The sequence below is a fragment of the Urocampus carinirostris genome, chromosome 6, assembly GCF_059441175.1.
Source record: "Urocampus carinirostris isolate Australia breed hairy pipefish chromosome 6, RoL_Ucar_1.0, whole genome shotgun sequence".
NCBI lineage: Eukaryota > Metazoa > Chordata > Actinopteri > Syngnathiformes > Syngnathidae > Urocampus > Urocampus carinirostris.
In genome coordinates this window covers 1,010,622-1,024,121 of record NC_142354.1, presented here as the reverse complement: position 1 = coordinate 1,024,121, position 13,500 = coordinate 1,010,622, and the positions used below count along the sequence as shown (strand labels likewise).

General features: G+C 41.0%; 1 protein-coding gene across 4 annotated transcripts in view; it reads right to left on the bottom strand.

The window, feature by feature from the left end:
- LOC148363495 (dedicator of cytokinesis protein 3-like) overlaps positions 1-13,500 on the bottom strand; it is a 163,099-nt gene that overhangs the window by 16,642 nt on the left and 132,957 nt on the right. For all 4 annotated transcript variants that reach the window (XM_088337390.1, XM_088337393.1, XM_088337392.1 and 1 more), the window contains 3 exons: positions 8,662-8,803; positions 8,422-8,588; positions 1,988-2,074 (listed from right to left, as the gene is read on the bottom strand). In XM_088337390.1, coding sequence (XP_088193516.1) covers positions 1,988-2,074; positions 8,422-8,588; positions 8,662-8,803 — 396 coding nt within the window. The remainder of the gene's footprint in view (positions 1-1,987; positions 2,075-8,421; positions 8,589-8,661; positions 8,804-13,500) is intronic.

Sequence of the window (13,500 nt, the reverse complement as noted above, 5' to 3'; positions counted from 1 at the left end):
TTAGTATTAGCGCTGGGGGGCACGTACACGGCAGTAATGATGGTAGCACTAAACTCCCTCGGTAGGTAGAAGGGTCTGCAGATCACCGTCAAAAGTTCAATGTCTCATGAGCAGTGATTCGAGATTATCTTAGCATTTCTACACCAGTTGTTGTTTGTATAAATGCATAGTCCGCCACCCCTGCTCTTACCGGTGAGCTCGCCGCTTCTATCAGCGCGGAAAGCAGTTAGCCCCACAATGCTAACAGCGTCATCCGGGATAGATGAGTTTAGCCATGTCTCCGTCAGAATTAAAGCACAACAGTTCGTCATCTCGCGGTTCGATGTAAGTTCCACTTGTAAATGGTCCAGTTTGTTGTCCAGGGAGCGAACGTTGGAGAGGAAAATGAATGGGAGAGGCGTTTTGAAGGGTTTAGCCTTCAGCCTAGCCGTTAGCCCGGCCCGACAACCTCGCTTCCTCCCCCGGTCACAGCGCCTCCTCTTGCCTTTTTTCTTCGCTGCTTTGTAGGCCGCTGGGTCTTGTTGACGTAGCACTCCGAGGCTAAGTAAACACTCCAGAGTGATCGTAGCAACGAGCGCTAGATATCTGGATGTTCGCATATCCAGCAAAAAACTGCGATCGTATATTAATCTGCAGTTAGAGTTGTCTTTGTTCGCCCTCAAAAACTGAGTCGAAGACTGGGGTTTTTGACCAAAATGTAAGAAACGGCTGCATCTGTTGGGAGCAGATGCAGCCACAGCCGTACAGGGCGCCGCCATTTTCCTTAAACAGTTATATTCATGGCATCAAGGTGTCCAAAGACGCTAATAACCTTTCAAGAGTGGATAGAAAATGTTGGCCATCTATGAGGAAGTCAGGAGCCCCGTACCAACTACACAAAGAAATAGATTCTGACTTATGAGACATAACAGTAGGACTGGCGTCTGCCTTGCGTTCTTATTGGCTTAAAACCGCTGTCAGATCTAAAAATTGCGCACTGCCCAGACCTTCTCTGCGCACAAGAAAATCTAACCAGCACATAAAAATCAGGGCTCAAAATTCCGAAATTAATACACCAGTCTTGCAAATTCAGCCAGAATTACACATGCGGGCAAAAACAATGCGGGATCCCCCAATTTCACTATTTTTATGGTCCACTAACAAACAGAAAAAAAACCTGCCGGGACGAGCAGGACATAACTCTCTAGCACTCCCCTTAGTCCCCTTTCTTCAAGCTTAATGTGTAAAATAAACCATAAGGGCTCTTTGAACTCAGTTGGGCATTGTTAACACATACTTAATAGATTAAATATTAAACTTCAACTTTTTATGGACACCTCAAACGACGCACCCCACTTGTAATATGCAAGTTCAAGGAACATTGTGAATTATTTGACCACTTAACGTCAATGTAGTCTGTCGTGCAACCGTGAACGAGTGCTAAAAATCACATGTAAAAATGCAAAATATGGCGATTTATAGTGACCATGATGCACATTTTTTCTTGTATATTTTTGCCCAGCCTTTCGCCGGGTTTTGGGTTTTCCGGGTATCTGTAGCAGCAAGAGGCCATTTGTGTCCTCTACATTTAGGTGAGGCTCATCTTATATAATTCTATAAAAAAAATTCTTGACCCATGAGTATTTAAAAAAATGCACATTTATATGATGATTCACATTTTGTGTTCATTATTTAAATCAATATTCTCTTTTTTTTAATAAATGACCTTCTCTTACCACTAAAAGTCACTGAATAATATACACTCTCTTTAAATGCAGCTAGCGGATTAAGTTTTATCACTGATTAATTAATTTTAATGATAATTCTTAATGTTTTTTATTTAGATCTTATTTTGTTTAAGGAATTAAGGAATGTTTTTATCAGAACTTTTTTGTGAGGAGCATTTTGACCCAACCCTATCTAGACCTTGGCTCCAGCAGGCCACATGTAAATGGAGTTTGAGTCCCGCTGGTCTATGCCATCATTGGTCCCGCAGTCATTTTCTCACCAGCTCTCTCTTCTCCACCTGAAAGCAGCATGATATTCCAGGCAAAGGATAGGAAAGGCTCAAGGTTGTCCTTTCGATCCAAAGACTCTGCAACACAGCAAAGGAGTATAACTTAGCAAAATGTAACACATTTGTTTTTTTTTTAATCGGGCATTATTCAAAGCTCTCAAAATTGTAACTGAAAGTGCAGTTTGAATACAAAGAAAGAATACTCAATATACCCGTATTGCGACAGTCATATGATTATACTACATAGTATGAACGGAAGATTTCTGTAGGGAAAGAGTGGGCTCGTAACTTTCTCATCCAGAATGAAAGGGTCCCATTCATTTTAAATGGGAAACTTGGTCACTATGGTAACCAAGGAAGTTTCCAGAGGTGGCCCTAGTGGGTCACTGGCCTACATTAAATGTAACTATGAGCAAAAGGAATACTAATAAGTGGATGCTAACGAGTAGCTGCTAATGAGGAGATGCCAACGGCTAAATTCTTATGAATACATGCCAACGAGTAGATGTTAAGAGCGATGCTAAGTGCTACATGCTAATCAGTCGTGCTAAATGCTACATGCTTACGAGTCATGCTAAATGCTACATGCTTACGAGTAATGCTAATGGCTCCATTCTAAAGAGTCATGCTAAGGACTTCATGCTAATGAGTAAATGCTAATGAGTCATGCTCATGACTACTTGCTAACGACCACATACTATTGGGGAGCTGCTGATGAATCATGCTAACAGAAAGTAAATACTAACGAGTCATGCTAACAGCTACATTCTAACGAGTCGATGCTATTGAGCCATTCTAACTCCTACATGTTGACGAATAGATGCTAACGAGTCATGCTTTTTTTAAATTCCTGTTTTAAAAAAACATTTTCTCTTCTTTTTGTCTCTCTTTGAGAAAAGCTGGGTGTAATAGGGTTTTTTTTTGCTCACTTTCAGCTTCCACAGTCTTTGTCATCCATGGACTCATTTTTGGTTAAAATACACGTTACAGTGACATCTATATATGAAACACTGTACCTTTAAGAACAGCAGAATGTTTTTATCAGCGTTGTTTTTATGGAAAACCCCGTTTGGCCCAACCTCACTCGGACCCTAGATTCAGCTCCCATCTCAATTGATCGCGCATTGATCTTTGGCCTGAGCCCCACTCGAAATTCAAGTCGGGCCCAAAATGTCAATCATAATATTCAGGCTTCTCTCTTGCTGACTTTTTAAACTGCTAGTGTATTTGCATGGGTGTGAAAGTGTCTGTATGGGAGTATACTTGTGAAAGTGTTGACGTTATTTATGAGAGCAAGTATGATTTACTTCTCAAACAGCCTCTCATAAATTTTTTCTATCTCAGATATCACCGTCTTTTAAAAAATGAGGAAAGTACACGCTGTACATCTTCAATGTACCGTATTTTCCGCACTATAAGGCACACCCAAAAGCCTTTATTTTTTTCAAAAGCTGATCATGCGCCTTATAATACAGTGCGTCTTGTAAATGGATCAATATTAAGTCGCAAAGTCTTGCAACTAAGGCAAGCAGCCGCCGACTAGATTTTCCCCCGAAGGCAAAGTAGTCCGCGGTGTATGCTGGGATTTATATACCGGCGTTTCATTTCCTAACCAATGTTTCAATCATCATTTGAATCAGTCACTATTGGCTAAAGTTATTCGAAGGTAAAGGGGGCAGATTCTTTTTATCATTTACAGGCTCGCATAGGCTAAAGGGGCGATACAAAGCCTGCAATTGGCCGAAAAAGATGAATGCGAATCACACGTTGGGTTGCACTACGGCATAGAGAAAACATTCTTTACTATTCTGTATTTGTAAATATTTTACTCTCCTGGATTTACTACACTCACAGTTGTAAGAAGACCATGGTTACGTATCATTATTGAACGTGATGGCTGTAAGAGAACTTAGGTGAGCTATGCGGCTTTATATTTTCCCGGTATCTTGTTTTAGAACGATCTTGATGTTTCTGTGATGAGTCTATTTTTAAACTAAATTCAATTCAAAGTGTTTATTGTCATATGCACAGTAAAGAACCCCGTTTCCCTGCACAATAAAATTCTTACTTTGCTGTACACAGTTGCCAGCAAAAAATAAAATGGAAACTAAGAAATGTTTGGCATTTCTTGAATCCCAAGACTTTAACCTTCCGAATGATATTTGGAACGATGCATTTGAGTGATTGGTGACATCGTACGGACACGTTTTTGCAAGTTTTTGCAATCAGAAGGGATTTAGGTTTGTGGATAACTGGCCTGCTTTCTGGGGCCGACCTGACCTGCTGAGGAGAGACGGCCTTCACCCTAACTGGGAAGGTGCTCTCACTCTTTCTAAAAATATAGATTACTGTTTAAGCCTTCCATGACAGGGTACACTAGTGCAGGCCAGGTCACAGGTGATTAGTGAACCTGTAACCACGGGTGTGGAGTCTGTAACGCTAGAGCTAACTAGCGCTATGCTAGTGTCATGCAATTCACATAGTTTTTGTAGTTTAGAGCGTTCTATTGACTGCACCATACACCCTGATCTATACTCTTCTATAGCATCTTCTTCTGTTCTTCTTACCTCTGTTTCTCCCTTGTTTGGTGAGGAGGGAGAAGAAATAACATTATTTTCTACCAATAGTCATCCTGCTCCTCAACAATATTCCTGTGGTATGGAATTTGGGCCGCATCTGCCGTCATGCAAGGCACAAGACCCGGGACCGGCAGTATAATCCTGTGGAGGTTACCACTAAGGTTGCCATTAAGGTTCACAACTTGCGAAAGGTTTCAGCTCAGTCCACAGTGCTGAAGCTTGGCCTTCTGAATATTAGATCACTAGCCTCCAAGGCTTTACTAGTCAATGACCTTATTAATGAACACAATCTTAACCTTATTGGCCTTTGTGAGACCTGGTTAAAACCAAATGAGTTTGTAGTGTTAAATGACGCTTCTCCCCCTAACTTTGCGAGTTCGCACTTGGCACGACCATGCAAAAAAGGTGGAGGTGTTGCTCTTATATTGGAAGGTAAGTTGAAATTTACTCCTAATACCCCTACTTGTTTTAAAACGTTTGAAGCACTTGTTATGAGGTCCTTAATGTCAACACCAATATATTTAGTTGTTGTGTATCGCCTACCTGGACCATACTCATTTTTTTTTAGAAGAATTTTCAGAACTGTTAACAGACTTATGCGGACAATGTTGTAATTATTGGTGATTTTAATGTTCACATAAACTCACCATCAAATTCACTTGCAATTGCTTTTAAGTCACTGATTGATACATTTGGTTTCAATCAAATAGTTGATGTGCCCACTCACAAAGATGGGCACACTCTAGATCTCGTTCTGACCCGTGGCGTAGTAGCCTCAAATGTTACAGTGTTACCGTATCCTAATCTCTGATCACTATCTTGTTAAGTGTGAGGTGCTGTTTAATGTTTACTGTGATAAGGAATATTTAGGCTTTAGCAGTCGCAATATCCGCCCTAAAACGGTATTAGCCTTAAAAGAATTATTACCTATGGTAACTGCAGCCTTCCCTTCCTACACTGGGTCTGTTGACTCACTTACAAACAACTTCAATACTGTTTTGGTTAATGTTCTTGATTCTGTGGCGCCCCTAAGGCATAAATTCCGACCTAAGAAGAATACACCTTGGTTTACTGAAGAAACTAGGTTACTCAAACAAAGTTGCAGAAAACTTGAACGAAAATGGCGCACTACTAAGATGGAGGTCTTCCGACTGGCTTGGTGTGACACTTTGCTGAAATATAAAGTAGCTCTTGCCTCAGCTGAAGCTTCGTTTTTCTCTAAGATTATTGTTAAACATAAGAATAAACCGAAATTTTTGTTTGACACAGTGGCGAAACTTACCAGACAACAACTTAACCCAAATGGTTGCACTTTTATGGAATTTTTTAATAAAAAGATTCAACTAATCAGGAATGAAATTTTAAAAGAACACTCTTTATCCTCCTCCTATATCAAAGATGTGGAGGTGTTAGGTGTGGACCGTGTTGGCGGTTGTTCAGAAACATTCTCCAGTTTCAATGATTTGTGCCTTGATAATCTAACACAGATGGTCAGTAGGGCCAAACAAACTACGTGCCTGCTCGATCCGTTTCCAGCTTCACTGGTGAAGGATCTGTTTGGGATCTTAGGACCATCAGTTTTAAATATTATTAATATATCGCTATCCTCGGGTATTGTTTCTGTAGCCTTTAAGTCTGCCGTCATTAAACCTACGCTTAAGCGACCTAACCTTGACCCAGAAAGCCTAGGTAATTATAGGCCAGTGTCAAATCTGCCATTTTTTTGCAAAATTACTTGAAAAGGTCGTTGCACAGCAGTTAAATGACTTTATGTCAGAAAATAACCTCTTTGAAACTGCCCAGTCAGCATTTAGGGCAAATAACTCTACTGAGACAGCCCTGGCTAAAGTAACCAATGATCTCCTTTTAGATTCCAGTGCCTCATCAATGTTACTGCTGCTGGATCTCAGCGCTGCTTTTGATACTGTCGACCACAGCATATTATTGGCTCGTCTAGGACCCATTGGTATCTCAGGAACCGTACTCTTGTGGTTTAGGTCCTACCTGTCAGACAGAATGCAATGTGTTAACTATGGCAATCTGACCTTTAAACAATCTAATGTCCCCTGTGGTGTTCCTCAAGGCTCTGTACTTGGCCCCCTTCTTTTTAGTATTTATATGATCCTGCTTGGTGACATTATCCGCAAGTATAATATTAGTTTCCATTGCTATGCAGATGACACTCAACTGTATGTGCCACTGGAAAAAACTGGACATTTAAGTTGTAGAAATCTGGAGGCTTGCCTTACTGAGATTCAAAGATGGATGTCACTTAATTTTTTACGCCTTAACCCAGAAAAAACTGAAATGTTTATTATTGGTCCAGCTCACTGTCGTCAGTTGTTTTCAAACACTACCCTGAACCCAGACAAATGTAATATCACCCATAGTGACTCGGTCAAAAATCTAGGTGTTATATTTGATCCTAATCTGTCGTTTCAGTTACACGTGAAAAATATTACTGGAATAGCTTTCTACCACCTCAGTAATATTGCGAAGATTCGTTCGATGCTGTCCCAATCAGATGCAGAGGTTTAATTCATGCGTTTATTACTTCTCGGCTTGATTACTGTAACATATTGCTTTCTGGTCTCCCGATGTCTAGCATTAAAAGTTTGCAGCTGGTTCAGAATGCGGCAGCTAGACTTTTGACTAAGACCAAAAAGTTTGAGCATATTACTCCTGTATTGGCCAACTTGCACTGGCTCCCAGTCCACTTAAGATGTGACTTTAAGGTTCTTTTATTAACATATAAATGTTTGCATGGGCTTGCACCCTCTTATCTCTCCGATTTGATTTCTCCCTATGTTCTGCGCTCGGAAAATGCCAGTCTACTTGTGACTCCGAGAGCCAAGAAGTCTGCAGGCTCGAGAGAGTTCTCCATCCGGGCCCCGGTGTTATGGAATGCCCTGCCTTTGGAGATAAGATCTGCAACCTCAACCCAAGTTTTTAAATCAAGGCTTAAGACACACTTCTATTCCAAAGCGTATGATTGATGCCCACCTCATATTCTGTTTTGTCCTGTCTTTTTCCGACGCCTGCCTGGCTGATATGAAGGAGAAAGACGATTTAAGATGAGTCAGCGGACCAGGGTCCGACCTGAAGCATGTCAACCCCTGCATTTACCAGCTGGCAGAGATGGGAAGCAGCGTCGTGTCCGTCATAGACTTTCTGGACCAGTTTACAGGCTGGGGGTATCGTTGGCGTCATGCTCTTTCCGGACATCTTCAACAACTTACCTAATGTTTACTATTATGTGTACAGTAATGCTAATTGTAATTCACCCTGGTCAATCCTGGAAGGGGGATTACCACATGTCAGGTCCTTTCACAAGGTTTCTCTTTTTTCCTCACACTGAGGTTTTTGAGTTGTTCCTTGCCCGCATGCTGGTTTAAGATCAGGTAATTGTGTTATTTTGTAATTGTAATCCTGTGCAGTCCTTTGAGACATTTTTGTGATTAAGGGCTATATAAATAAATGTGACTTGACTTGACTTGACACTGTTTCCGTACATGTCTGAGACACGTATTTGCCTCTTTGCAAGCTTTCGGAATGTTAAGGGGGTAATAAGTTTGACTGAACTATCTGACTGTTTTGTTGACGTTCCCATTCTAGCGCCTTATAATCCGGTGCACCTTTTGTGTGGAAAATATAGGACCAAAAACTATTTTTTTGGGGGTGCGCCCTATAACCCGGTGCCCCTTATAGTGCGGAAAATACGGTAATAGTTACCTAAAAGAGGCGGAATTTTGTCAATTATGCATTATTAAAGAACATATTCCCACACAATACTGACAACAGTATCTTGTGCAGTATATAATGTAAAAACACTACCAGTTTAATTACCTTGAACTCGTTATTAGGATCTTTGGGTCCTTTATGAAAAGGTCGGTCGTGACAGAAATGATGAACATTGTTAACCCGATAAAAACTCTTGATCCGGTCAGGGACCCGCTCCAATTGTAGGAAGTCAAGGGCTTCAGGAACTGGTGTGACCGCGTAAATCTGGAGATCTGGACACTGCTGGTCAAAGAAATCGCAGACAAAACTTCTATGCATTCTCACAAACACACAAAAGCAGGATACACTGGGCGTCACACTGCAGGATGGCTTCATCAGGCTGGTTTGGGTGCTGCATGGCGATGGCTCGTGGGAACTCTCCCAGCATCCTTTGCTGAAAGGCCTCTAGTCTCTCATACTCGTGACCGCGGCACACAAACTCTTTGTTCTGGTAAAAAAAAAAGTAATTATAGTCTTACACTGATATTTTGACAATCGCTCAATTAGCTAAAAGCAGGTGTCAGCAACCATTTTGACCCAAAGAGCCATAATAGCAAAATATTTTGCTTTTATTAGAGAGCAAGAGAAAGAGAGCAGTGGTTAGCTTGTGTGCGGCACAGTTCTAAGGTCTTGGGAACCTCCTGTGTGGGTTCAAATCCAGCTACCGGACTTAATGTGCGGAGTTTGCATGTTCTCCCCGTGCTTGCGTGGGTTTCCTCCGGGCACTCCGGTTTCCTCCCACATTCCAAAGACATGCATTTCAGGTGGATTGGCCAGTCCAAATTGTCCCTAGGTGTGACTGAGCGAGCGAATTGTCTGTCCCTGTGTGCCCCGCGATTGGCTGGCAACCAGTTCAGGGTGTCCCCTGCCCACTGCCCAATGATTGCTGGGATGGGCTCCAGCACCCCCGCAACCCTACTGAGGATAAGCGGTGCAGCTAATGAGATGAGATGAGATTGAAATAACAATCATGCGAGAGCCGATGTCCCATATAAAAAAATATACCACTTCAAACTTGTCTCCCACCCACAATTACTTAAGATCATTGATGCTCATTTTGACCTTAATCTTTTTAGTAAATAATGGTTTCAAAACAAGGTGCAAGCAGAATTATTTTGTAAATATGTCACCAAATACTGCAAATGATAAGGATATTGTCGTATTGGCCTTCAACACAGACAGCGCAAGTGAGAGAGAGGAGAGCGTGCTGTGTTGCATAGCTCCGCCTACCCCTACCTACTCTTCCAATCACATTGTTCTTTGTGCACGGCTAGCGTTTGTGGGTAATTACAGTTTGATGTGTGGGTTTTCATCATGAAGTGTCTCAACAGTCAACATAGATTGTTTAACGAGCTTCCATGTCGAAGATTATTTAGCGATTTACAGCTAAAACAGGGTCTGTTGGTGGAGTTCTTTTCTAAACATGTCACACAAAACTGCAAATGGAAAATTCATGCATACATTTCCTTTCAGCGCAGTGTTCACCTGTGCGAGGAGAGTGTACCTTTTGAATACCTCCGCCCTTCTCTACAACTCACCCAATCATATTGTTCTGTGTGCAAGGCTAGCGTTTGTAGGTAATTAAAGTTTGTTATGTGGGTTTTTATCATAAAGTGTCCCAACAGTGAACGTGGAATGATTAATGAGGTTCCATATAAGGAATTTAGTGATTTACAGCCAAAACTGGGTCTGTTGGTGTGACACCTTGTCTTTAAACTGTAAAACATCGCCCTTTATATACTGGACCGAACCTATATCAACAACAATGTTGCGTTGCCTTTGTACGTGCCCTACTCAGTTTAGAAGTGGAACAACACAAATGGAATTTGCATGAGCAAAATATTATCTCCGAGCCATATGTACTCATGAAAGCCATATATGGCCCGCGAGCCATAGGATCCCGATCCCTGGCTTAAAGGAACACAGTAATATTTAACCAATTGATGTTGCTGCATTGTGGAGTGCCTTGTTTACCCAACCTTTTTTGAGACAGCAATTTTTTTCATAAATAAATCTTGAGGCATCGTTCATCGAAAATGTATGATGAATGAATACCTGAATTAATATGTTTTGTTTAAAGTTAAATTATCAAAATCCACAGTATGTTGTTTTTTTAAATCATCATTTGTAGTCACCGTGGCTGAGGAGGTAATAATGATTATTAATTATATTCAAAAATTTGTATGTGATTTTGCAAGAAAGATTAATAAAAAAGTTAGTTTACTAATACTGACCATACCTTCTTCTTAAGTAAAATAAGAAAACTTGTAAAATTACATTTTTAACTTTAATTGAATTATTTTACTTTGGTTGATCAACTTCTTGAAATGAAATACGTTATTAATGATATGTATTTCCCTTGACTACCTCATAAGCACATAAGTACCAAAAAAAAAGTAATCTGCTTCCACCTATTGGTACAGTTAAATGTTACAGTTACTTGGCTGATCACTTGAAGAAACAAATACAGACACTCCCCTACTTACGACCATTCGATTTACGTAAAACTGTAGATACGAACAATTTCTTCGAGATATCGAAAAATGTCCATACATTGCTGTAAGTTACATTTTGTATTGTGTGCACCTTTTTTCCGGGTACAGAACATTACTGTAGTGCTTTTTTCCCCCGCTACCAGCGTGTGGTGGCCCTGTGAGAGGTCACCCAGCAGCCACACCGAGGAAGAAATCCGGCTTCTACCTCCTAGTTCGTGTGTAAACATACATACTTTACTTATCTCTAGCGCGTTAAGAACTTTGACGTTTTCATTGTTAATTATATCATGGATCCATTCAATATGGTTGGTGTAAAGTGTAAAGAAAGTGCAATAAGAAAGCTTGGTGCGTTTGAGAAAATAGTCGGAACGCTTTTTTTGGACACTTTTTACCACGGAGGAGGATATCTTGAAGCACATCTTCCAAAAGTAAGTTAAACTCAACTTTGTTTATCTTTATAGGGCATATTATTTCATGAAATTTTTATGTTTTAGTACAAAACAATACAGGTTACTTATACAAGCCTTAAACATACTTCTATAAACCTTAAATATACAAAATATAGCACTGAAGCAACTTACAAAAAAGTTCAACTTACGAACGATTGTCCTAAACTCGTTCGTAGGTCGACCAGCGTCTGTTTACTCAAGAATATAATAAAATAATAAAATTGGGCAGTATCTGCAGCACACTGGAATAGGTGTCACGGCACACATGTTAAAAGAATAAAAAATACAGAACAGAACAGAAAAACAAATAATCCACAACAGCGATAGGAGGAGCTTCGGCAGTTTTCTAAAAAAATAAATCATAGTGATTTTCAAGGACAAGGGGCGCTCCCAGGAGGGGCAAGCGGTGCCCACCCAAAGAAAAGTGGCTGTAGTAATGAGGACAGTCTGGGCAGCGCATATTGTGTATGTCAGTGGACATTGGCGGGGGACTTTCCTGCACCAACAGCACACAGTTTGTGCTTCAGTACCAACAGAGGGAGCAGCCTCCCAGCACAGTCCTTTGTTGTAGCGATGGGAATTCCGTCTCTATTTAAAGAAGGGGCTCTTTTGGCTTGGCTGACTAAAAACAGACGTCTTATTTTAATTATTAGGGAGCATTTTGCACAAAATGACCTCAAAAGGGGAAAAAACATTTAAAAAAAACATGAAAAAGACAACAATGAAAAATGAAATCAAAGAAGAAAAAAAAATGAAAAAAATAAAAAATAGAGAAAAAAAGGAAAACTTAATGAAGGAGTAAAAATAAGTAAAAGGCTAGAAACAAGTAGACAAAAAAATGAAAAAAATTAACTGGGGAAATATTAAACAAAATAAGTAAAAAGCCAGTAAAAAGATAAGTAAAAGCTAGGAAAACATAAATTGAATTGAATTGAATGCCAAGTATAACGAAATTTGAGCTTCACCACAAGTTCACGCAAAAATAGGAATAAGAAAATATGTACAATAAAAATTGAATAAAAAGGTAAGACAATTTGTGCAATAAAACCAGTATTGAGCTACTGTCGGCTATATATAAAGTGTCTGAAGAAGTAATATTAGGTGCAAATATGCTGTTATATGGCAGTGTAAAATGATGATTAAGTCCGGTTCAGTTTTTTAATGCAAACTAGAGTGGAGAATGGTGACAGCTCCTAGGAAGAAGCCGTCTCTGATTTGTTTTGGCTGGTATGGCCCTGTAGCGCTTATCAGAGGGCAGCAGGTTGAACAAATGGAAGCCAGGATGTGTGTAGTCTCCGAAGATGTTTTTTGTCCTTCCCAGGCACCGGGAGTTATAGCTGGAGGACAGGAGTGTGCTGTGTTGGTGGTCGCCCTCTGCAGTCTCTTCCTGTTCACTACTGTACAGTTTGAGTGCCACACAGACACAACATAGGTCAGCAGGCGCTCAAAAGCTGACAGATAAAAAGTCACCAGCAGGTTGATGTTATGTTGCTCCTTCCTGAGCACTCTCAGGAAGTGCAACCTATGCTTTGCCTTTTTGTTCAGTGTGAAGGTGTTCGCTGTCCAGAAGAGGTCGGCAGAGATGTGGAGCCTGAGGAACTTGAAAGACTTCGATTGCTCTACACTTTCGCCATTCATATACAGGGGGAAGTGGCGGATGAGTTCCTTGGTCTTGTCAATATTCAGGTTGTTGAGGGCGCACCACTCACTACGTCTAGACCTCATCTCTGTAGGCCGCCTCGTCCCCCTCTGTGATCAGCCCCATCACCGTTGTGTCGTCTGCAAACTTCACAATGATGTTTTCAGGGTGGGTGGGTCTACATTTACAGGTGTAGCGGGAGTAGTACAGAGGGCTTAGCACACAGCCTTGGGGCAAGCCAGTGCTAAGGGTGTGGATGGTCCCAGCTTCACGTGCTGGGACTGGTTGACCAGAAAGTCCTTAATCCAATCACGAGGAGCATTCTGACACATCTACCTCTTCTCTCGAGGTGGTTTGGAGCAGCACAGAAGGCAGTGGATATTGCGTCCTCTGTGGATCTGTTTGGCCAGTATGTACACTTGGTCCAGGGTGGGGGGGAAGACAGGCTCTGATATGTCTCAGCACCAGTTCCTCAAAGCACTTTGTGATGAGTGGGGTGAATGCTACTGGGCGGAATTCGCTGAGATTGCCTGTGGGTGACTTCTTTGGGACTAAAATGGCA